At 39.9% G+C, this 22788-nt stretch overlaps 1 protein-coding gene across 1 annotated transcript; it reads right to left on the reverse strand.

Moving 5' to 3' along the window:
• Nucleotides 1-9782: 9782 nt before the first annotated feature.
• On the reverse strand, nucleotides 9783-17317 carry Smp_144610 (the record flags this gene model as incomplete). Its single annotated transcript, XM_018791017.1, has 5 exons — nucleotides 17234-17317; nucleotides 17021-17196; nucleotides 16895-16973; nucleotides 14583-14718; nucleotides 9783-9863 (listed from the first exon to the last, which is right to left on the reverse strand). Exons 1-5 carry the CDS (start codon nucleotides 17296-17298, stop codon nucleotides 9783-9785), a joined length of 537 nt encoding a protein of 178 aa, XP_018645728.1. The 5' UTR covers nucleotides 17299-17317.
• Nucleotides 17318-22788: the final 5471 nt, after the last annotated feature.

Consider the following 22788-nt stretch of genomic DNA (forward strand, 5'->3'; position numbering starts at 1 on the left):
ACGGATTTCCACCTCCGGCGGTAAGGCCCTTTGAAGAACGAAGCTAAAACGTCAAAAACCTCCCACAAAAAGGCCATGCTCGACCGGCCTCAAACAGTTGTTCCTTGAGCTCTGCGGTCACGCGCACAGGTCGTTAAGACCAACATTAATCCATCTTCCTTTCCAGGTTCCTCAAGAAATACCTCTTGACGGTGTGGGTAGCCGGGAATTGACATCAGACCTCACACACCCGTAACACCACACGAAATCAAATTTTCACAATCAAATCCTTCCTATACATCCTAATAACTCTCTTATCTTCATGACTAACTCTCCTCACGTCCCTTTATCACCTCGCACCGCTGATGCAAACGATTCGAGTACGCTGAACGTTATTCCTGGTCTCCTGAAACCACTCTCTAAACTACATGTAGGAGCTTTTAACGTCCAAACATTGTGCCAAATAAGACAACAGGCTTCCTTAGTTAGGACTGTAGAATCTCACACCATCGATGTATGCTGCTTCTCCGAAACGCGCAAACAGGATCTGAGTAGCGTCATTCATTTGACCTTACCATGTCAAAATAAAGAACCAAATCGATTCCCGCTTCGTGTATCCGGAAGCCCTGATGCTGCTTCACGTGACCTTGCTGGTATAAGTATAGCATTGAGTCCTAGGGCAGAACTGACTCACTTAGACTGGATCCCAGTAGACAGTCATTTGTGCTCTGTCCGACTAAATGGAACAGTAATGACTCAGAAAAATAGGGACACTCGTCGGTGCCTATTCGTCGTCTCTACCTACTCTCCCACTGATTGCAGCTCAGATGATGTAAAAGATGAGTTCTACAGAAAGCTGTCTGACCTTCTCCGAAAGGCTAGGCGCTCTGATGTCGTAGTGGTAGTAGTGTCTGGTGACTTTGATACTCAATTAGGCCAACTAAGCGAAAAAGAAAGACATCTAGGTGGATCTTATGGTGTCGTGGCTGAAAGAACAGATAATGGCGACCGTCTGTTGCAGCTATGCTCAGATAACTGCCTGTTTCTTGCAAATACTAACATTGAGCGCAAGGAGAAACATCTTTTGTCATGGCCACCCCCGAATTCGTCCCAACGTTGAACCCAACTAGATCACATCGCTATCAGCCACCGATGGAGGGGCTCGATAAAAGACTGTCGCTCGTTCTGGAGCACATGCTTAGATTCAGATCATGCTGTAGTGCGAGCTCATATTTGTCTGTGTCTTACTGGACGTAGGAAAAACGCTGCAAGGAAGCCTCTTAGGGTTCTATTTAATGATAGTCAAGCTAAGAATATATATCAGGAACAACTAGAAAAACAGTTAGGCAGCCATGTAAGTGATATTTACCCTGAGGCAGCTGGGAATGATATCCTTAAAGCTGTGAAAACAGCAGTGATATCTGCTAGTAAGGTAAACCATAAGGTTAGAGAGAAATACTGGATCTCAGCAGCTTTTACCTCACTGATAGATGCTTGAAAACTCATCTCATCTGGCTCTGAACACGACTAAGAGCGGAGTCAGCTCAAGCGCAGGCTGATAAGAAGCCTACGCAATGATCGCACACAGTAGTGGGTAGCGAAAGCAAGGGAGATGGAGAAGGCAGTGGCAATAGGCAACAGCAGACAACTGTTCAGACTTGTCAAGGAAACCGGTATTAGGAACCCAACTGTCAGCGAAACTATTTCAGGAAAAGATGGACATATTATTCATTCTCGATCCATGAGATTGGATCGATGGGCAGAACACATCAGGGATCAGTTCAACTGGCCTTTAGTCACACTTCGGCTTCCCACAATCTCTAGTCGACCTGAATGGTAAGTTGATGTAAGTCCTCCAACTCTTTACGAAGTTGAAAAAGCTATAGGAAATATGAAGCGAGGGAGAGCAGCAAGCCCTGACAGGTTTACCTCTGAGATTTTTAAGCATGGCGGTTCAGTATTAGCAGTGAGACTGACTGAGGTCTTAGGTAGAATCTGGGGACTGGGCGTAATTCCATCTGACTTGTCCCAATCACTGATTGTGCCAGTCTATAAGAAAGGATAAAAGTCGTCACAGAGAAATCAGTCTGACTAATATAGTGTGTAAAATATTGGCTTCAATAATACTTTGGCGCCTAGATAAAGCTCGTGAAGAGCAGACTAGAGAAAACCAGGCTGGTTTTCGACCTGGATATGGTTTTATAGACCAGATATTCACTCTACGTCAGGTCCTAGAACATAAACACACAGTTAGTCAGTCAGCTACAGCGTAGGACCAGGCACACATATGCATCGGTCCAAGTTGCCATACCTCGTTAGCACGACAAGATGAACACTGGATTCATAGAAATAGTTAATTTAGTGGTGGTAGTATATAAAAGATAGGTTGTATATAAGGATATAGTATAGGAAAAAAGAAAGATATGAAGCACTTTTAATCTCAAGGTTTAAGGGAAGATGAAGAGTGTGTACACCTACGCCATTGTGATCGATTCTGAGCCATGTCACCTAGAGTCTCCAACCATTGGTTACGATAGTCACGCGGACCCTAACCAAGTAGTCTGCATCTGCCAACATGGCTCAGACTGGAAGTTAGTGACTTCAAGCTCTGATGCCACGTTTTGGTTTGGCCGCCCCTAACTCTCTTCCAACCATCCCTTACACTAGTCAGCTTAGCTCATCGTGGTAATCGGTGTTCAGGCATACGTAACACGTGGCCCAACTATCTCAGTCGATGAAGATTCATCACCTCATCAACTGATTTACCATCATTTCCTAATACCCTGTGTCTAACCTCACTATTACTTACTCGGTGATCCCAGCAGATGTGAGCAATATTTCTAAGGCATCTGTGGTCAAATACTAGTAACTTACGAGTATCTTCTATTCTTAATGGCCATGTTTCACAGCCGTAAAGTAGAACAGAACGAACTGCTGCGCGGTATACTCGTCCCTTAATTGATAGACGGATATCTCGTCTTCGCCATAGGTGACGTAAGTTGGCAAAAGCCAAACGAGCCTTTTGAATCCGTGCTGAGATTTCGTCAGACACCAACCCATTAGGGCTGATCAGACTTCCAAGATAAGTGAAGTTGTCGACGCGTTCGACCACTTCACTCCCTATCCTTAGTTCAGGTGTTGACGCAAACCAGTCCTGGAGTAACAATTTACATTTAGATGGGGAGAAACGCATTCCAAACATCCTGGCATTATTACTCATTTCTAACAGAAGACTCTGCATTTTGTCAGCGTCTTCACCAAACAGGACTATGTCATCTGCGTATTCTAAGTCGCTTAGTGGATCCCCTGGTAGGAGATCAATTCCTGAAAATTCAGTTGACGAGAGTGTTATTTCCAGCAATAGGTCTATAATGAAGTTAAACAAAAATGGAGATAGTGGACAGCCTTGTCGGACACCACTTGAGGTTGTAAAATCATATGACAATTCGCCATAAGCTCTGACTCGACTGGTAGTGTTCGAGTAAAGAGCCTTCACAAGGTTTATGTACTTCTGAGGTACACCTTTCAATGGCAGACACTGCCACAGAGCCTCTCGGTCTACAGAGTCAAATGTTGCTTTTAAGTTAAGAAAAACTATCATAGTCAGACGCCGATAAACATGTCTGTGTTCTAAAACCTGACGAATAGTGAATATGTGGTCGATGCAGCCACGACCAGGTCTGAAGCCAGCCTGATTTTCTCGTGTTTGCAGTTCACGAGTCTTAGTTAGGCGCCCGATAATTATTGAGGCAAGTATTTTAGATGCTATGTTAGTCAGACTAATCCCTCTATGGTTATCGCAGGATGATTTGCACCCCTTCTTATATATTGGAACAATAAGTGATTGTGACCAGTCGGATGGGATTACGTCCAACTCCCAGATTTTAGTCAGAATATTAGTCAACCTAGTCGCTAAAATTGGGCCACCATATTTAAAGACCTCTGGAGCCAATCCATCTGGACCAGCTGCTCTTCCTCGTTTCAGATTAGTTATGGACTTTTGAACTTCAGGTAGGGTCGGGGGGCCTACTTCAATGTTCCATTTAGGTTTTCTGGGAATAGTGGGTAGTTGTGCATCGTTTCATATAATATCTCTAACTAATAACTTTTTGTCACTAATCAAGAAGCTTATACAACTCTTGAATGGTACACACCAAGGGGTAGTGACCAAATAGAATGATGATTCCAAGTCTTCATTTTCCCAAGGTTTGACGTTTTCCAATAAATTGCTGTAGCGGCTAACATAGTACGCTTAATTAAAACATTCATCACACGTTTCTCTTATTCCTACTGAGTAACTGGATGAAGTATAAAGTCTGATTTGAGGATTCCAATCTAGGTGACTATCAAAACGTGATGTTAATACATTTTAACAACAATAGATTGCATAGTAATCATACATACAATTAGTTACCTTATAATAATTACTGCTATTATAATAATAATAATGTGGTTCAAATAACAAGTACAGTTTTATAAACTCAACTTCAAGTCACATTGCTGTCGAAAACGAAGTAGGTAGAGCACGAGTCAAACCTATGACCTACTGTTTGAAAACAACATGCTTTATAACGTTAGGTCACCACTACCTCACTTCTTTCGGTAAAAGGGATTACAGTCCCTCAGAGAATGAACAAACTTGTATCCTGATATTTGCTGATATATATATATATATATATATGCTGATATTTTATTGTATTCTCTGATGATAAACAGCTGAACGCAGAATAAAGTAACAATAATAAGCTGAATAGCTAGAAGTAAACACTGGTTGTTTTATGTGTTGAATTTGGGAATCAATTTGGGAATCCATTTCGGTACAGATTCATGTCTATGGCCTCGAGTTCCACTCTAAGTGTGAGAGGCAACGATACTAACCGAAGGCGCAGCTGGGTTTGGACCAATACCTTGGCTACAGTTGAACGCCTTAACCGCTGAGCCACCGCTTCAATGAACAATGATAAATGTACCCTGTAAGAGGATAATTTTACATCTGTAATGTGCAGTAATGAAAGTAAGATGTCAATGACCATTGAAAATGGACAGGCTAACAGACACCAATCAGTGAATATGATTTCCTTTCTATTATTGGTTTCTACTCTGGGCTCACCAAGTGATTGCTTGTAATTGTGTTGAATAAGGTATTGTCTGGTGTATTAATCGGGTTTTCTATTATGGTCGTGAATCAAGTATTTGGTATAATGTGATCAAGTCTGTGTATATATAGTGGTAATATTACTATTTGAAAGCAAATATAAGTACAAAAAGGAATCAAAATAAACATGAGCCACACAATAAGAAAATAAGATTGTGAAGGGATAAAGGAAGGTGAGCGTAATAAAAAACAATAAATAAATAAGTGAATGGAAGTGAAAAAAATAATATTAATAGGAGCAGTTTAGTCAAGAAATATACAACCAGGAGGGATTCTTTCACTTAAATAGGTCCCTCTTACTTATATAAGTAAAGTTCTCGCAGAACCTCCAATAACTTCTATTCCGAGCCATATACCATAACCTCCCTAACCAGTATCGCATTATCTCCAGGACCGCAACCAGAGCCATGAAAGACCGACAGATGCTAGCCCCGTACGGCTTTCTTTTATAACACGATACCATGTCATACACTGAACACCACTTCACTTTTTCCAAACAGTCACGGCGACGGGAGGATATGCGTAGGCTACTATTATTCGATCATAGGTGTCTTCGAAGCATTGCTCGTATATCCTGGGACCATCGAGTAAGTAATGCAGTTGTTAGGAAACGGGTACTAGGTAAGGATGGAAAATCGATTGATGAAGTAGTGAAAATTCATCAGTTGAGATGGCTGGGACACGTGTGACGTATCCCCAACCATCGACTGCCCCGACGTGCGATGTTTTATGGTGTATGAATAGGTTGGAAGATAGCTAGGGGCGGCCAGACCAAAACGTGGCACAAATCCACGAAGTCACTGACAAATGGACTGAGCCATGTTGGTAGGTGTAGACTACCTGGTTGGGATCTGTGAGATGATAGCACTCGATGGTTAGAGACCTTGAATGACATGGCTCAAAACTGCTTTCAATGGAGCAAGTGCATCCACTCTTTGTGTTCTCCCAAATTCTAATCTTTTGAATTCTTCATGTTCCTATCCTTTTTCTCTTTTCAAATTTATTTCACTGGATTATACTCCTTCAATAACATCTTCAAACCCTAATCTTTCCGATTGCTGCTTATACTGTTACTACCTCCACCACTATGGGATTTGAATGGACAACTGCATCTCTGTGCTAATGTGGTATGGCTACTGGAACAGATGTACGTACGTACGAAGTTCTACGTTGTTGCTGACTGACTGACAATGAACGATGTAAGACCTCACCTAGTACCTCATCTGCTCAGGTGATCACAGTTCTTAACAGGATACAAGAAAAAGTACAAGTTCTTAAATAGTATTGATGAATTGTTGTGTAAACTTTATACCACGTTACCCATATCGTCTTCAAATACTGGCTTTCATTGTTGTTAATACACCTTAAAACGACATTTTTAAGCCAACAGATTGCCTTGATAGAGGAATTAGGTCAAGGAAAATAAGTATAAGGTTGGTAAGTTAGGATGTGAGTTACGCTAACTGCCATTATGTTAGTCATTTAAGATAACTGGGCTATTCACGTAAGGCTAATGCTTTTAGTTACACAACACTATGCAATGGCCCTGATTCTAGCCAACTTTGTGTATATTGATGTTGAGGTATTATATTCATTGATGTGTGATCTAATTCCCACTCAGATCTCAGTGTTATCTCAAAGAAGACCAGCTAATTTTCGTTTCTCAATTTCATGTCATCGGTAATAGATAAAAACAGTGTTTACGGTTTGTGTAAGCCATATCACTTGTTCATTCCCTATTGATTAAAAAAATAGTTCGAGAATTTGTTCGTTTATTTGTAGCTACGAATAACTATTTAATAATGTACAAATTCGTAATTGTAGCAATTTATTGTTAGTGTTCATGTACAATAATGACTACGCACCGATTCGTAAACGCTAATTATTGAACCGCCATATTGTCTTACAGTTAATCTTTAGTCTACTGCTACTCCACGAAGTAGTAGTGATGCATAAAGTAAATGGATATCAAACCAATCATTTATTTACTTCATCATTTATAATAACGATGATTATTAATAGATGAAACAAATTTACATTCACATAATTCCCAAATGACTTTTCTGAAAAACCTTAATTATGTAAACGTCTTTTGAGATTGTAAGATATGCTACACATAAGTCTTGTTTGAATTTATGATAATATCATTTAGCGAAAATTCCCATCATTTAGCAAATCTTATAGTTTTACACTCACTTGCTCGTTTAACATCCATCTTTTAATATTTAGTTATGAGTTTTCAATAGAACACAAAATTGTGCATTAATTTTTATGCAACTCATTTATGATATAACGAGCGTGTGGAAATTATATTCTAGTTTCCGCGATGTATTACTATACTACGATAATAATACTGATGACCGAGTTTACACTACCACTAGATTGGATACTCGACATGCTATACACGGATTAGATCATGTTTTATCAGATACCCGATTCACGACCAAAAATAAGGAACCAGAGTAAACGCTAGATAATGCTTTATTCCACATAATTAAAGGCAGCTACATTCAGTGAATCCAAAGTAGAAATCAGCGACAGGAAGAGAAATCACATATTTGATAGACAGTAAGTTGAGTACCTGTTTGCCCACGCTCAGTGGTTAAATATATATATATATATATATATATATATCATGGCGTAAATCAGGTAAAAATCAGAGTCCAGATAAGTGCGTTTAAGAGAACAGCAGTCTGGTACACAATCACAGCATCAAGAACTAGTCGCGATATAATCAATCTGAATGCAGGCTCGAGTTGCAGAGAAATGACGTCACATAACATGTCGAAGATGGTTGTGCCGATTGTTAGTGCTAACCAGAAACGGGTTGTAGTCTCCACAAAGCTACAGGAGACGGTCGCTGCTATCTGACCTGTGACCAACAAGTCCCTATTGGTCATCTAGGAGACTCTCCTCTGTGTATAGACACCCCATCTGGATAATTAGATTTCCAGCTAATACTACAGTATCTGTCGAACGCGTTTTCTTGAGTAGACCATTTAACTGGTGATAGGCCCCCAAATGCCCTGGTACGGCCGAGAGTGGGGAGAGTCCGCTCTCCCTATCCAAATGCTCTCACATGGCCACGCGTATATAGCCTCTGTCAGGGAAGTCCTACTCACTGCCTTCTCGTGGCCGGGGTGTTGTTTACGAAATTGAGAGGGCGAAAAGCGAATGCTCGGCGTTTTAACCGTGTTGGTGGACACGGAAAGTCTACCTAGGGGAGTTGGAAAACCCTCATTCTAAACCAATGGTGCACATGGACTCTAGTATCCTGGGGGAACAAATGGCGTATGAACCAATTGTTGGTCACCAGCTACCATGGGACTGCATCTCCTCACGATGCTCCGTTGCCTTATGGATCAGACTTTTAGGTTGAAGGCTCCCGGTGTGGCCCTCTAAGAAAACCACCTGCTTCAGTTTGGACACCTGGGCAGTATCACAGCCCTCACACAAATCGAATGAGATTTGTGCGGCGCATATGTATCTGGTGCTTCCTTGTACAAATATTTATGTGTTTAAATAAAGTAAAATAAATATGATTCTATTTGGTTTGCAATCTGTCGGGGTGTAGGTAAAAATTACGAAGGACATCGTTCTCATTTTGACGGAGCATTTTGATCTAGCAACAAATAATCAACTGTTAATAGGGATCCAGTCTATTAGTGCTGACACAAAGGCCAGAAAAGCAGGACGAAGATCCCACAGAGTTTCCAGAAAAACGTATACAAAACATGTCTTTTGATTTAATAGATGGAAATCGAATATTTAGTATTTCACTAGATTCTTGAATAGAGGTTCCTGATAGACAACCGACGTCAGTGTTAAGATTTTCTAAAGACACAGTCAATCCGACAGGCGTTATTGTGGAAAACTAGTCTGAAAGGTACACATGGTTTGAGAAAGAATGGTTCAGAATTTGTACTCGGTGGTAGCATTCAACTTCTGACCGCTCAGTGACTTGAGATCATTTAGACAAGACAGAATTTTCACCGTAAGTGAGCTTCTGTGTGAGTTGGAATATAAAAGTGAACACAGAATGGGAATAGTAAGGGATAGAAGGAAAAGGGAGCATACAATGATTTTGTATGTCATAAAGTACTTGCGATAGTTGTTTAAGTAGGTGGGGAAAGCCACCGCAGATAGAATGCAGCGAGTAGAAATTTCCTGGTAGTGGCTCTATACGCGTGGTTATATGAGAGCATTTTGAGAGGGAGAGTGAACTATCCACTCTTGGCCGTACCTGGGGATTTGGGGGCAAACATCAATCCAGTATCTAGTCTAATGGTAGCATAATCTCGGTCACCGGTCTCATTGTCGTACAGTAGAAATGTATCGTAGAGGCGAGGAAATATTTCTATTTGACCGTTATATTATTCTGTGTTCAGAAGAACCAGACATCGTTCAAACTCTTTACAACCTGAACAGCACAGCTCAATCCTGTGGCGCAATCACACAGGTAACAAGAATCTTGGTGGACTGATTAGAAAAGTATATGAATTATCTAAATATAGAAACGTAGACGTCAAGACATAATGTTAGGACATTTTTGTGATGCAGAACTATACAAACTTTGGGAATGTACAGAGGAAAAAAGTGATAATATATATTAATAATTAAGAAGTTTCATACTAATTGGAAAAGCTACTTACTTATTTTTACCAAACCAATTCCCCATACAAGCTACAACTGCTGGCCAACCGGATGCCTGAACTATTCCAGAAACACCCTAAAAAAATATCAGCGTACAATATTGCGAAGATTGGAAAACATTATGTTGTTCATAATTAGGAAATTATCGTTTTTTCAATAATAAGTGGTGAATGTTATGGAGACAAGAATTCACACTTTTCAAAGCGACTTAAAATTAGTCTCCAAAAGAAATGAAAATTGAAAAAGATTAATCAAATGATACATTGATGTCAGAAACAGGCTATTAGTCTTATATTAGTTCTCATATAAATATGTGCCAACAATAGTGAATTATTGTAGAATTTTGAATTTAATAAGAGTATTCCAGTATGGCCATGAGCCCTTTTAAATGGAGTTATTGATAAGTTTAATGATGTTAGAGTTTGGTTTCTGTTATGATGGATGGAAAATTGACATATTTGAATTATCGGATATTCAATGAACTTCGGATATCTGGACCCGGCAATTAGCTATATATATATACATATATATATATATATATATCAAAAGACTTACTTAAAATGTAGTACTAAGTAGTGTGCATCATATTTTAATAAGCAAACGGGCTGAATTATAAGGTTTAAAGACCAGAAAAATGCATTGTGAACATTAGACTGTAAAATCACACCATGGCACTCAGTGTTTGAACATACTAAAGAGGAATCTCTTTACTCATGCCATTTATGGAGTGTGAATTTGGTAGTGTGAAAGCATTAAGCCCAACACTAATTCACTGGAAATTAATGATCTACAAATTCGAAATCCTCTAATCGCTTATAATATCTAATTATGTTGCTTTCGTGTTCATATTCTGTATATAGGTATGTCATATTACTGAATGGAAACCCAGTTTATCTCATTGGTAACCTTGCCCTTGAAACCAGTTTATACAGAGATTCAGACAGATAATCCAGTCTCATGAGGAACTGATTCGCAGACACATAGTATCACTAGATTCCATATATCTGTGTGCGTTATATTCATTTTAACAATTCCGGACACGTCCATCGTCATCACGTAGCAAACCGAAGCAAGTGACAATTAAGAATAAGAACAATTTGCGGGCAAGTATTTTTCTGACATTTTATCACCCGCATATTTAAGATTGTTATTCCCTATTGAGGAATGGTCTACTGACGAAGGATCATCAAGCAAATCTGTCCTGGGATCCTTTTTTCAACTATTGCCAAGTGCGATCGATGATCTTGATGTTCGACTCCAATTGTCGATGCCATGCGTTTTACGGTCTATCTCTTACCTTTTGTCTTCAAGTTTACCGATTAGGACTTGCCTTTTAACACAGTTTGATGGTTTCCGTAAACTGTATCCAATCCACCTCCATCAACTTTTCTCGATTTCCTTCTCACCCAGTAGTTCATTTGTTATCTAGTCTCTAACTAACCGATCTACAGTATTTTGAGCAGACGACTGTTTATAAATACCTATACCCTACTTGAGAAGGTTGTGGTAGTTCTCTCATTTTCGGCTCAGTACAGTAGAACTGTTTTGACGTTTGACATGTTTGAAATTCTGACTTTGATCATGCGTGATAGTGCTTTAGGGTTTCAGATACTCTTCAACTCCAAGAAACTTTCCCTCACTTTGACAATCCGTGTCTTCACATCTGCATCAGATTCTCCCTGTTTATCTATGATGGTGCCTAGTTAAATGAGGCCCCTACGTGCCCCAGAGCTTCGTCATCACGTGTGACTTTGGTGGTGCTCGTTATGCTGTGCCTCAGAATCTTGCTTTTCCCCTTGTGAATGTTGAGGCTTACATCTGCGGAGGCCGTTGCTACACTGGGTGTCTTCACTTGCATTTATTGCTGTGTGCGATAGGACGACTAAGACGCTTGCAAAGCCCGGGTAATCCAGCTGTGCTCAAGATGTCCACCATATTTCGTGCTCCTCATGAGCTTTAGAGGTCCTCGTAATCCAGTCAATAGCCAGCAGGAAGAGAAGAGATGAGACAAGGTAGCCTTGTCTGACACCGATCTTCACTGGCAATTTACCTCATTGTAGGAGTTTGATATGATACTAACAATCTTCTCAGTTACTTCATAATGTTGAAGATCCTGCAGGGTTTTGTGGTCCATGATGCTAAATGGTTTATTATAATTAAGGGAATCGATGTACAGTGATAAGTTCCATTCAATTGATGGTTCAACAATGATCTTTAGTGTCGCGACTTGTTCCGTACATGATCGGCCTATTTTTAGGCCAGCTTAGTGGTCTCGGAGTTGGGTGTCTTCTGAATTTCCCGTTAGGTTGAGCAGGATTGTCGAAAACTTTGTCTGTTACTGACAGTAGCGTGGTTCCCCTGTGTTTCTCGCACTTACTACGGTCTATTTTCTTCGGTACCATTGGTAACAATTTGATGGCATGTTCTATTCTTTTCACATCTCTGACCACTCTCGTCCCTTTCTTTCAATCCATGGAGCCCCATGATGTGTACCTGCATAATGCTGTCCATCCCAGCTTTGGCATTAAGATTCTTCATGAAAATGATCAGGTCTTTTCATGGGTATCTCTTTAGGGCAAACTGCAGCTTCCCATTGTCTGGTCTTAGTCGTCCACACTGCCATCATCACTAAATGACATTTATTTTAATGTTTGCCTTCTTTGTTTTCAAGGATGCCCTATGACCCTAGAAGCATAGGTTTCATATATCATAAACGCTTCTTGTGCCTCATTGAGCAGTGCAACTGATGAAAAACATTTCCCCCACGACCAGAATACAGTAAACATTCTCCTGAATTCAGTTTTTCTGTCCAAACTGTGTTCAACAGGTCTTACGTGTTTTAAGCACGACCAGGTCATGTCTTTTCATTTATGTGGCTATTTGAATGACTCTCTCGGTCTCCCATATTATCTAAACATTCCATGTACCTATATCTATGTTGCTCTGATTGTCGAAAGGCAGCTCGGCCTAGGGGCTTTTGAAGAATCCAGACTTTCACAGTGAGACGCCATAACTCTTCTATGAGAGGATCCTTCAACTCCCAAGACAGTTTTTAAACAAAATAAGCAGTTGTTCCTTGGGCTATTTCGTCACGTTCCCAGGTTTTCATGTCCTTTAATACAGTTTTCTTTTCAGGTACCCCAAGAAAAAAGGTATCCTTACACGGTGTGGCCCACGTGAATTCTTTGTGTCCCCAGCATACACTATCAGAACAACATGCCGATTTACATTTCTTACTCACCGGTGACAGGACAACAACCCACTACAAATATGAAGTCACAATATGTATATAGCTAGGTTATTTGCAGTACAAAAATGTATAGCAACCACGTAATTAATTGACCGTATACTATGAACAACGATAAAAGAGATATCTGCGAGCGGATTACGTGAAACCTTATAATTAGAGCATTATATAGAAATCTTGGACAACATATTCAATGCATACCCAGTAAAGTGTATATAATAATCCACGGTAGCATAATCTACAAAGTTACTAGTATTTGACCACAGATGCCTTAGAAATATTGCTCACATCTGCTGGGATCACCGAGTAAGTAATAGTGAGGTTAGACACAGGGTATTAGGAAATGATGGTAAATCAGTTGATGAGGTGATGAATCTTCATCGACTGAGATAGTTGGGCCACGTGTTACGTATGCCTGAACACCGATTACCACGATGAGCTAAGCTGACTAGTGTAAGGGATGGTTGGAAGAGAGTTAGGGGCGGCCAAACCAAAACGTGGCATCAGAGCTTGAAGTCACTAACTTCCAGTCTGAGCCATGTTGGCAGATGCAGACTACTTGGTTAGGGTCCGCGTGACTATCGTAACCAATGGTTGGAGACTCTAGGTGACATGGCTCAGAATCGATCACAATGGCGTAGGTGTACACACTCTTCATCTTCCCTTAAACCTTGAGATTAAAAGTGCTTCATATCTTTCTTTTTTCCTATACTATATCCTTATATACAACCTATCTTTTATATACTACCACCACTAAATTAACTATTTCTATGAATCCAGTGTTCATCTTGTTGTGCTAACGAGGTATGGCAACTTGGACCGATGCATATGTGTGCCTGGTCCTACGTTGTAGCTGACTGAATCTACAAAGTTTCACCTATTCGCTCTTATCTAAAATAACCTTTGCAGTTTTTGTACTTTATCCTCTTTTTTCTACAACAAGCTTTCTCTCACTTTATCTCTTTCAGGGTGTTATTGAATACTCATTGACTTTATTCTTCTCTAAGCTAGTTTAATATACTTTCCTATTTTGGTTACCTATGTCGTGTTTTCCAATCAGCCATGCCACATCAGTACATTGAGATGAAATCGACAAGATGAACAACAATGGAGTTGAAATAATAGTAGCATTACTGATAGTAAGCAAAAACATATACAAACAATACTGTTTGAAAATGAGCAAACATGAAGCAAACAATTCAATCAATCCATGCGAATGAATTCATAGACAAACATATTCACTCTCACTTATTGGTTGATTTTTATTTTTCTAAACAATATAATAATATATAAACGCATCACAAAGCGATTAGGTGGATTGATTTACGTGTTAATTCACTTTCTGCCTACTTCAAAATCTACCAAGTAATTCTAACAGGCAATAGTGAGTAGACAAATATCTAAACGTATATGATACTACATGATGATTACTAAGTCAATACAAGTTCAAAATGCAAGATTACCCCCACTGTAAATATATTAAAGAAATTAATACGACAACCCCATGACAGAAAACTTTTTCTACACATGTTATTAATGTCTGCTTACCTGAGCAACTGCATAGTAAGCAAATGAGTGAACATTGAAAAAGTATCCAAGACCAAAGGCTATTGTTGTTATACCAGAAAGAAGAGTACCAATGCATAGGTAAATTCTAAGGTCAATTTTATCGGCAACATGTCCACTGTAATAAAATTCATATATATAAAAAAAGAAAAAACAGAACAGGTTATACTGAGACAGACTATACTCAATCAGTGAAAATGTGGAATCTGGTATGTATGCACATTGATTTAAGTTTACACACCCCATAGGTACAGAGAGATGAAATTGTCAGGCCCGGCCCCCGAAGAGTAGAGGTATTAATAGTATGAGTGGTGATAGAAAAGATTAAACATCAAGGATACGATTCGAGGAAATATAAATTAATGAGACAAAAGAGATATAGAGAATCCAAAAGTTGAGAATTTCGGGGACGACAAAGGATGAGTGCACTTGCAACATAGCAAACGATTTTGAGCCATATCATTCAAAGTCTCTAACCACTGGTTACGATAACTTCGCTGACCAAGACTATATCCAACTGCCTGACGACTTAAATTGAGTCTCGATAGAAAAATGAAAGACTCCATCATACTTTCCGATGTGTAATCGTCATATTTTTAACGTGACTTCAGTTTTATGCATGCAGAACGAACTGTGAAAAGATGGAAGCTGGTTAAACTCACCCTGAAAATGCTATCGTAAATCTAATTGTAACACTCTTATATAATGAGACCTTATGAACGAATTTTGCACATATTTAGGTCTTTTGGATCAAGACATGTTTTGCAACTTGAAGTTTGTCGTATAAATTGATGGTTTTCAGTTGACTTGGTTTTTTGAGTTAAACGTGAAGCTGAAAATGTTTGGCAACACCTAAAGAAGTGACCTTAAAAAGTATATCGTCACAAATCTTTTAAATACTAGTCCAGGATTGACCTACCCCAACATTCACGCTAAAATGTGAAATTACTAAATGTCATATTTCCTCCACTTATTTGAAATGGTGTAGTAACAATCTCTAAACACTTCAGTTACTTATACTACTGAGCTGTCGTGACACTATGAGATCGGGGTAACTAAATTTTCTATATGCTGCAAGGTACCGAGTATCATTTGGTGTAAGTACCCCACAATCCCCTAATACGACCAAAAGGAGAGTCCGCTCTCCCTCTCAAAATGCTCTCATATAGTCACGTGTATAAAGCCACTGCCAAGAAATTTCTACTCACTGCGGTGGTGTTGTTTATGAAAGTGAGAGGACAAAAAGCGAATATCTGGAGCATAAACGGAGTTGGTGGGTACGGCGAATCCAACTGAAGAAGTTCTCAAATCCTAATTGAAAGCCAGTGGTGTACACAGGCTCCAGAATCCTGAGGGATCGAATGGTGAATGAACTTATTCTTGGCTACCGATTACCATAGGACCGCATCTGCCTCAGTTCCACCGCCTTGTGGATTAGACCTCCAGGTCAAGGGCTCCTAAGAATGGCCCCTAAGAAAACCACCTTTGGTTTTGGCACTCAGGGAGTATCCTATCCCACATAAATTGAATGATAACCACTTAGTAGGACACATATTTAGATGCCCCTTTGTACTAATGCTTATGCGTTTAAATAAAATACGACTGATGAAAGTAGAAGCTAGATCTTCAGAGGAAGACAAGTATTCAATTATGTAACTGTTAGTACATTTTGAAACCATGGCTAAGGCATTTTTCTTATTGAAAGAACGTTGTTCTTTAATACTTCTCACGACTCACGCAATCGTACTGACCTAATCACAAACCGAATACAGATTTACAGATCTAGATTTGAACCACACTAGTATGATGGATAGCGATACAACCCAATCGCTCAAACCGAGGTATATGGATTGAGGGCCCGAACCATAGACTACCGGTTGGTGCCCGAGCGTTTGACTGCCAACCCACTGTTCCTATAACAGCTTGGTTTTATCAGTAACCACACAAACATTTCACCTCCATAAAGGCTATTTTGGAATTCTAGCTAAAGAATTAACACTCAAGAACACCCCTTTTCCACAAGCCTCCTGGAAACACTTGTCTTTTTAGCGCTGTTCATTTAGCGCTATTCAAAAACAACTTAACTTCTGCACTACACTGATTATAGATTGTTATGTGCTGCCCGATTCATTGTGCACGATTGAAAAAGATAGTTCCTGAGAGTAATTCTGCAGTAATGGGCGAATTCGGTAACCGAAAAACTTGTATACAGAATTTCAGTCCATAGGACCAATAAAAAAAGTAAATCCGCACTATTGTGTCAGCATGTTTACAAAAATGAATCACCAACCCACCTTAAGAACATGCTAACGGCGTAAAATGAGAGGAAAATAAGATCAAGTGTCCCGAAAAGGGAATCGTAGTTTTGACTATCTAACACAATGAGTAAGACTCAAAGCTGTCAGTTTATGAACACATACCAAAAGGAGCCCAGTCACAAAATGTTTCATTTCCGGGAACTATGATTTTTCCCTCTTTGAGGGCTTCTTCAGAACAGTTCTGATGAAGTACCGACTTTACAATACTAATCGGTTTTCGGGATAAGTGATAGCACGTGTATATCACCAAAGTGAAGAAAAATATATGTACGCGACCACTAAAATTTATAGAATGGTGAGAAAGCGAATAATTACGTTTTCGAGTTAAGCGGTGGCAGGAATCTTTGGAGATACTGTACTCCTGGTGCCAAACTCACCATTTGAGGATAACTGATCGACAACAATCAGCACTTACACAAGCGTAAGATAGAAACAATCCAATGGTCAAAGCTAAAAGTTAGTGGAGTAACGTTTTGAAACTAGTGACAATGGCCTTAACAGGGATTTCCACGTTCTTGGATCCAATATCCAATTGCTCCGCGATAAGCTTATATAAATCGATCGGTTCCTCACTTCTTGTTGTTTTGGTACGTTTATAGGTCTTTGGTAGTGTTCAGTGAGTGGCAGTCTAGCCACTCGACGTCACTGATTCTAGTCAATTTGATAGCTAGTTGTGGATTCGTACACCGTGTAATTCTAGTGGGTGTGTTTGTCTCAGAGCATCAGGGTTTCTTGGACATCGTGAGCAGACCAAAGTGTGTGAAGAAAAGGGGAAACGGGGTTGATAGTGAGTGAGATAGAAACAAGTTACTGATATGTGGTAATGATAATAGTAGATAAGTTATGAGGCATGCACCCGGTACAGGTAGTCAATGTGGGAGATGGCGTCCATGGGTAAGTATGTATTTGGCAAGTCTACCCTTAGGGGTATGCGCTGAGGAGGCTGTGGTCATTTCTGTTGGAAGGACACCCCAAATGGGAAAGTCTATAATGAGAAAAAGTGAGAGCGTACCCGAGCTTTCTCTCTTTGATGTGCGATTTTCCGGTGGTTGGCTTGCTGAGCATGCTGATGGTGTTCTGGTGGGTTGCGCTTGCCATGTCATGTCATTATCAGATCACTACTCAGTCTCATAGCTCAGCGAGAATAATCCCAAATGTCGTAGTCTGTCTTTGTAAGATTATTCTTTATCTCATTTGGTTATCGGTCTTTGTACTTAGTTTGAGATATTTATGCCTCATCTGAAGAGTGATCGAATACTGTAGACTTTGGAGTGGTGCTTCAAGTACGTTTTTAAGTGTAGGAGCCAATTTTGGGGTGATTGCACCAAGTTATCTTTTGATAAAGTGAAGAGTTGAGTTTGCTTCAGCTGCATCCCCAATGTAGTTTCAGCTGGTGAAAATGGCCCGAGATCATACAGATTTCAAAATGTACACGAAAATACATTGCGCGTGAGCAAAAATGGGAGAAGTCACTTCTCTACGGTGCAAAACTTATGTTTCGAATTCTATTCAACCATGGAATCAGAATACAAAGGGATTATCAGTTAGTACAAATACCATAGACGGATAAGAGTTACGCTAGAACCTCAAGATGAGGTGAAAAATTATAGTCATAGTATTTATTTACTTGTTTATTTTGTGTAGGCATTGTACTTTCGATTATACTATACCGGATAATATAGTGTTCGTGGGTTATAATACAGGTTTGTTGAATAACTCGGTAGTAAACTGTTCCTAACTACCCTAAAGCCCTTAAACATCAGTTGGAGAGTGGGTAAATCGTAAGTTCAATAAATTGTAAGTTTGCGGTGGCACTGGTTCTTCATCACACGATTTCCGAGTCAGGTTATGTGATAAATGAGATTTACGTTCAAAAGGCAACATTTGGTGAAGGTTGAAAACGGTGAACTTGGAAGACTTAATCGTTATGGCTTGTCTCGGCGATGCAGGTGTGGTGGCTCTTTTTAACTCATTCCTTTTCACATTTACGCCTGTTACCCCTCGTGGAGGAGCATTGGCCATTCATCAGCATTCTCCATCCAACTCTGGCGTGGGCAGTCCTTTCTAATTGTTTCCAGTTCCTATTCATCCTATTCATGTCTGCATCCAATCCTCGGCGCAGTGTGTTCCTTAGTCTTCCTCTATCCTATTTCTCTTCAGGGTTCAAAGTTAGCCCTTACTTCGTGATGCAATTTGGTGATGTGTGTTATATTCACCTCCAGTGTCTTTTCCTAATCTCCTCTTCATCTATAAGCTGGTTTATTCTCTCCCACACTAGGTTGTTTCTGATGGAATCTGTCCAAAGGACATTGAGTATCTTGCGTAGACAATACTTTATCGACACTTGTACACTTTTGATGATGCCGTTGCTTTGTCAGTCCTCGCCTTTGCGTCTCCATCAGATCCTCCTTGTTCATCGATGATGCTTCCCAGGTACGTGAAAGATTCCACATCTTCCGGTGTTTTGCCGTGAAGAGTAATCGGGTTAATATTCGCCGTGTTGTATTTCGGAATCTTGCTTTTTCCTTTGTGTGTGTTGGGGCCTATTGATGCAGAGGCTGCTACTACACTATTTGTCTTCAGCTGCATTTGCTGATGTGCATGGGATAGCAGGGTTGGGTCATCTTCAAAGTTCAAATCTTCTGATTGATTCCGAGCTGTCTATTTTATTCCATGCTTCCCGTCAGATGTCAAAGTCTTCATAATCCAGTCAGTTAGAAGAAAGAGAAAAGGGGGAGTGGGCAGTCTTGTCAGACTATGATCCTCGCTTGGGATGAGTCTCTTAAATGTCTTTCATGGACATCTTTGCACTGTATTCCGTCGTATGGGTTCCGAATGATGTTGACGACTTTCTCACGTACTCCAAAGAGAAGTTTCCATATTATTCTCCTGTCCGCACTGTCAAATGCTTTCTCATAATCAGGGAAGTCGATGTATGGTGACGAGTTCCACTCAATTGACTGTTCAACGATGATCCGTAGTGTCGCAATTCGGTCTATGCACTACCGATCCAGCCTGTTGATCTCGAAGTTGGGTGTCCACAGTGTCTTTCATCCGGATGAGCAACACTCTTGTAAAAACTTTTTCTGGTACTAACGGTAGTGTGATGCCTCTGTGGTCTTCACATTTTCTCGGATCTCTATTCTTCAGCATCTTGATGAGACATCGTTTTTTCCAGATATTTCCAGACATTCCTTTTTAGCCACTTTCTCTTCCTCCCAAATCTTCCTGAATAGAATGTGGGGAATGCTTGCAGTTGTTTCCATGTCTGACTTAACTGCTTCAGCCGGTTTATTTTCAGGTCCTGCTGTTTCCCATTTTTGATTTGTTCGATTACCATCCTGGTTTCTTCGATCGTTGGTGGAGTTACATCTGCAGGAATTTCGTTTCACTTATATAAAACTATTTACATATTTCCTCTCTGAACAACACTGTAGCTCATTCCAATTTGCCGACTGAAAAACCAAATGGACTGAACTTTAGGGTTTGAAAGAAATTCTCAATGAAAATTATATTTTAGATGAAGCATTCATTCACTATGTCAACATAAAAGTTATGTGTGCAAGTGAATAAAACCAGTTTGCACTCTACTACATCGGTACTAATTGCAGCCTTAGGCCAAAAATCGTTTTTGACGAGTGTTACCGTTAGATATTTTGAATTGTCTTGTAGTGCAGTGTTTCGTTAATCGTTCACCTCGATAACCGTTATAATACAAATCCTAACGGTGCATAAAATCAGAAGGCAAAGAGAAGCGGCAGCTACAATTTTTTGTCAAATAACACACGCCAGAAAGCTATAGGAACATGGGCGAATATCAGCGAGTGAAGCAAAAATGACACGCATTGGAGATGGCGGGTAAACCAACTCACTTTAACCAAGCGTCAATCAATATTTATGGTCAGATAAAAATAAATGACAGACATGTGATGAATAGGATAAGAAGAGTACACACACATGCGCACATATAACAAATAGTCAGGGTTAATAAGTGAATAATTAACAAGGTCAAAACACGACTCAGGATGGGTAGGTGAATTGGCTTGTCCAGAAGCTAGAATAAAGTATATGAGTTTAACATACCAACCGACACAACAGTCTTCAACTACTTGTTTGAACTAATAGTAAGAATGATAAGGCAGTTAATGAATAAGATCAACTTCATCCGAGAACTAATTTCCCCACCAAATTCGGGGTATGGCCAGGAGTAGAATCCGCAACGTGCATTCTGTCAGTTAGCTGTGACGGTGTCCATATTCGGTGTTCATATTAATACTATAATCCGGACGTTTTAACCCTATAAATTAACTTACTGCTGATTAATATCAAAGAATACAAACCAAATGTTTTTCATGTCTTGTGGCGCTGTCTTTCATCACGTGGCCTTCTCCCTGTGCTAAGTCAACGATGCATACATGAGAACTAGTAGCTTCTAGTCAACTCTCAGTCCTTATTGACCGGCTGTATAGTGATGTCTCACCTAGTCTGCCTGTTCAGCATAGTACACAAGCATCAGCCTCCACTCTTTGGATAATATAGTTCAGAAATACTTAGTTTACATTCAAACGCATCAGACAGCATCACACCATAAAATGAAAAATAGCGATCATAAAACATCATGTCGTAAGTATCTCTGAGTGTGGAATACAGTAACCGATAAATTGGTAATAAGTAAGGAGTGGTAAATAGCATTAAAGTAGCCAGTAGGCCGAATGAAACCTTATAATAAAAGTAATATGTATGATATTTATCCATAATAACTCTTAGCAGTTACTATCGCTTGTTTGCTTCAATGTATTCAGTTTGTGCCTTGACTTTCTCTGCTTGTGTTCGACTGTTGTTCATTGCTGTCTCCTTGTTCTTCCTTTCTTCAATCTTGTCCAGGGTTCCCATAGCGATCCATTCCTTATGATGATGTTTCTTGCGACCCAGAACCTCCTGACACGTTGAAGTTAGTGCTTCTTTGATCCCTTTCCAGTTGTCCTCCATTGTAGTTTCTTGTTCTTCCAGTAGATCCCGTAAAGCTTGGAACTTGTTGTTGAGAGTTATCTTGAATTCGTTGAGCTTACCAGTATCTCGAAGGAAAGCTGTATCGAACCTTTGTAATGCTGTTCCCCCAGTTGTTCAGTGTTTCTTTAGCTTCAGTCTCATCTGAAGCCATGTCAGCTCCTCTCCGGGTTCTCACATCTTCCATTGATCTTCGGAATATTTTGTTGATACAGATGTGATCTATCTGGTTCTCTGTGGTTTGGTCCGGTGAGATCCATGTAGCTTTGTGTATGCGCTTGTGTGGGGATATTGTGCCGTCTATAACCAATTTGTTGAATGCACATAGGTTTGCAAGTCTCTCCCCATTTTCATTTCTCTCTCCTAATCCATGTCGTCCAATTACATCTTCATATCCTGTGTTGTCCACTCCAACTTTAGCATTTAGATCTCCCATCAGGATGGTGAGGTCCTTTCGTGAGCATTTCTCTATAATTGATTGCAGCCTTTCATAGAACTGATCTTTATCGTCGTCGTTGCTATCATTGGTGGGTGCATAACATTAGATAACGTTCATTGTGATCCCTTGCTTCTTTGTTCTGAATGATGCTTTGATTATCCTGGGTCCATGAGATTCCCATCCTACAAGTGCATCTCGTGCTTCTTTGGACAACATTAGGGCAACTCCCTGAGTGTATGGAGCATTTTTTTTCTTCGTAATCGGAATGTAGAGAATGACAACACGAGTGGGGACAACCGAATGTATTTTATCACAGCATTGCAGAATATCTCATTAAAATATGAGGACCATATAGTTAATAGTTAATTTGCAAATTATCAATCACTTGTGTCAATCTTGATCGTTCCTTCTGCCAATATCAGTC

Source organism: Schistosoma mansoni (assembly GCF_000237925.1).
Source record: "Schistosoma mansoni, WGS project CABG00000000 data, chromosome 7 unplaced supercontig 0100, strain Puerto Rico, whole genome shotgun sequence".
Lineage (NCBI taxonomy): Eukaryota > Metazoa > Platyhelminthes > Trematoda > Strigeidida > Schistosomatidae > Schistosoma > Schistosoma mansoni.